The sequence below is a fragment of the Macaca nemestrina genome, chromosome 12 (assembly GCF_043159975.1).
Source record: "Macaca nemestrina isolate mMacNem1 chromosome 12, mMacNem.hap1, whole genome shotgun sequence".
NCBI lineage: Eukaryota > Metazoa > Chordata > Mammalia > Primates > Cercopithecidae > Macaca > Macaca nemestrina.
This window is the reverse complement of record NC_092136.1, coordinates 17,110,791-17,112,647: the sequence shown is the minus strand read 5'-3', so window position 1 is coordinate 17,112,647 and position 1,857 is coordinate 17,110,791. Positions and strand designations below refer to the sequence as shown.

The 1,857-nt window shown below is 39.9% G+C and overlaps 1 protein-coding gene across 1 annotated transcript; it reads left to right on the top strand.

The window, feature by feature from the left end:
- Window positions 1–1,212, top strand: LOC105466429 (olfactory receptor family 4 subfamily S member 2). Its single transcript, XM_011715408.2, has one exon. It carries the CDS (start codon window positions 210–212, stop codon window positions 1,161–1,163), a length of 954 nt encoding a protein of 317 aa, XP_011713710.1. The 5' UTR covers window positions 1–209; the 3' UTR covers window positions 1,164–1,212.
- The last annotated feature ends 645 nt before the right edge of the window (window positions 1,213–1,857 follow it).

Here is a 1,857-nt window from a genome sequence, read left to right as displayed (position 1 = left end):
TGAATGAATGTGATTTAATCTTGAGGTAAGATGATCAAAAGAGATGCACTTCAATTTCGTTAAGCATGCATGCCAATCAGCATTTTTTCCCACTTTCAACTACTGTGATTTTCCATTGGTTCTGTGCTAGAAATAGAAGAAATATAGTCCTTTTTATGTTTTCTTTTTTTCAGGTAATTTAATTGTCTCCTAAGAACTTGACTCGTTCCATGGAAAAAATAAACAACGTAACTGAATTCATTTTCTGGGGTCTTTCTCAGAGCCCAGAGATTGAGAAAGTTTGTTTCGTGGTATTTTCTGTCTTCTACATAATCATTCTTCTGGGAAATCTCCTCATCATGCTGACAGTTTGCCTGAACAATCTGTTTAAGTCACCCATGTATTTCTTTCTCAGCTTCTTGTCTTTGGTGGACATTTGTTACTCTTCAGTCACAGCTCCCAAGATGATTGTTGACCTGTTAGCAAAGGACAAAACCATCTCCTATGTGGGGTGCATGTTGCAGCTCTTTGGAGTACATTTCTTTGGTTGCACTGAGATCTTCATCCTCACTGTGATGGCCTATGATCGCTATGTGGCTATCTGTAAACCCCTACATTATACGACCATCATGGACCAGGAGAGATGCAATAAGATGTTATTAGGGACATGGGTAGGTGGGTTCTTACACTCCATTATCCAAGTGGCTCTGGTAGTCCAGCTACCCTTTTGTGGACCCAATGAGATAGATCACTACTTTTGTGATGTTCACCCTGTGTTGAAACTTGCCTGCACAGACACGTATATTGTTGGTGTTGTTGTGACAGCCAACAGCGGTACCATTGCTCTGGGGAGTTTTGTTATCTTGCTAATCTCCTACAGCATCATCCTGGTTTCCCTGAGAAAGCAGTCAGCAGAAGGCAGGCACAAAGCCCTCTCCACCTGTGGCTCCCACATTGCCGTGGTCATTATGTTTTTCGGCCCCTGTACTTTTATGTACATGCGCCCTGATACTACCTTTTCAGAGGATAAGATGGTGGCTGTATTTTACACCATTATCACTCCCATGTTAAATCCTCTGATTTATACGCTGAGAAATGCAGAGGTAAAGAATGCGATGAAGAAACTTTGGGGCAGAAATGTTTTCTTGGAGGCTAAAGGGAAAAAGTTGGACTTAATAATTTAAGCTAGATGATCTTAAGATTTCTCAGCGTTGCTTAACTCATCTGTGCAATGAAGGCAGTAATAACAACCTCATGGGATTTGGAGTGGAAAAATGAGAGAATAACACATTCAAAAGAGTAAGGTATTATTTGTCATTATTATCGCATTTTTTCTAATATTTCATAATTAGATAACTTCCTGAAATATCTATGACAGAGAAACATTATTAAACATAGAATCACAAACATGCAGAAGAGCAATTCCTCCTGGCTTTCCATTGGGGACCGTTTCGATTACCCTATCTTGCCATTCACTGGTCTTGCCGTCATATCCCTGAAAGCAGAAACTCACCCTATGTTTAAAGTGGAGGAAATAAATTTTAAAAAATTTAGCATTTCCAAATGTGTGGGCAGTGTTTGCATATTTATGGGCTTAATTTTTGAGGTGTCAGGCACTATAGTATGACTCATATATTTCCTCCTAAAAAAAAATCCTCTACCCTGCTACTGAGGCTATGTATAGAGTAGTGGGGAATTGATAAGGTTGTAATGTGTGCTGGCTGCTGACATCCTGGGAGCAGCGAGAGGAAAAGGCCCCATAGTTCACAGCGTAGATTTCACTTATCCTTGTACATGCACGTTTCATCACTGTCCCCCACATTAATTCCAGGAATTATTTAGCTCAGTCTTTCAAAAGAATAAACCTCCAATCTTTTG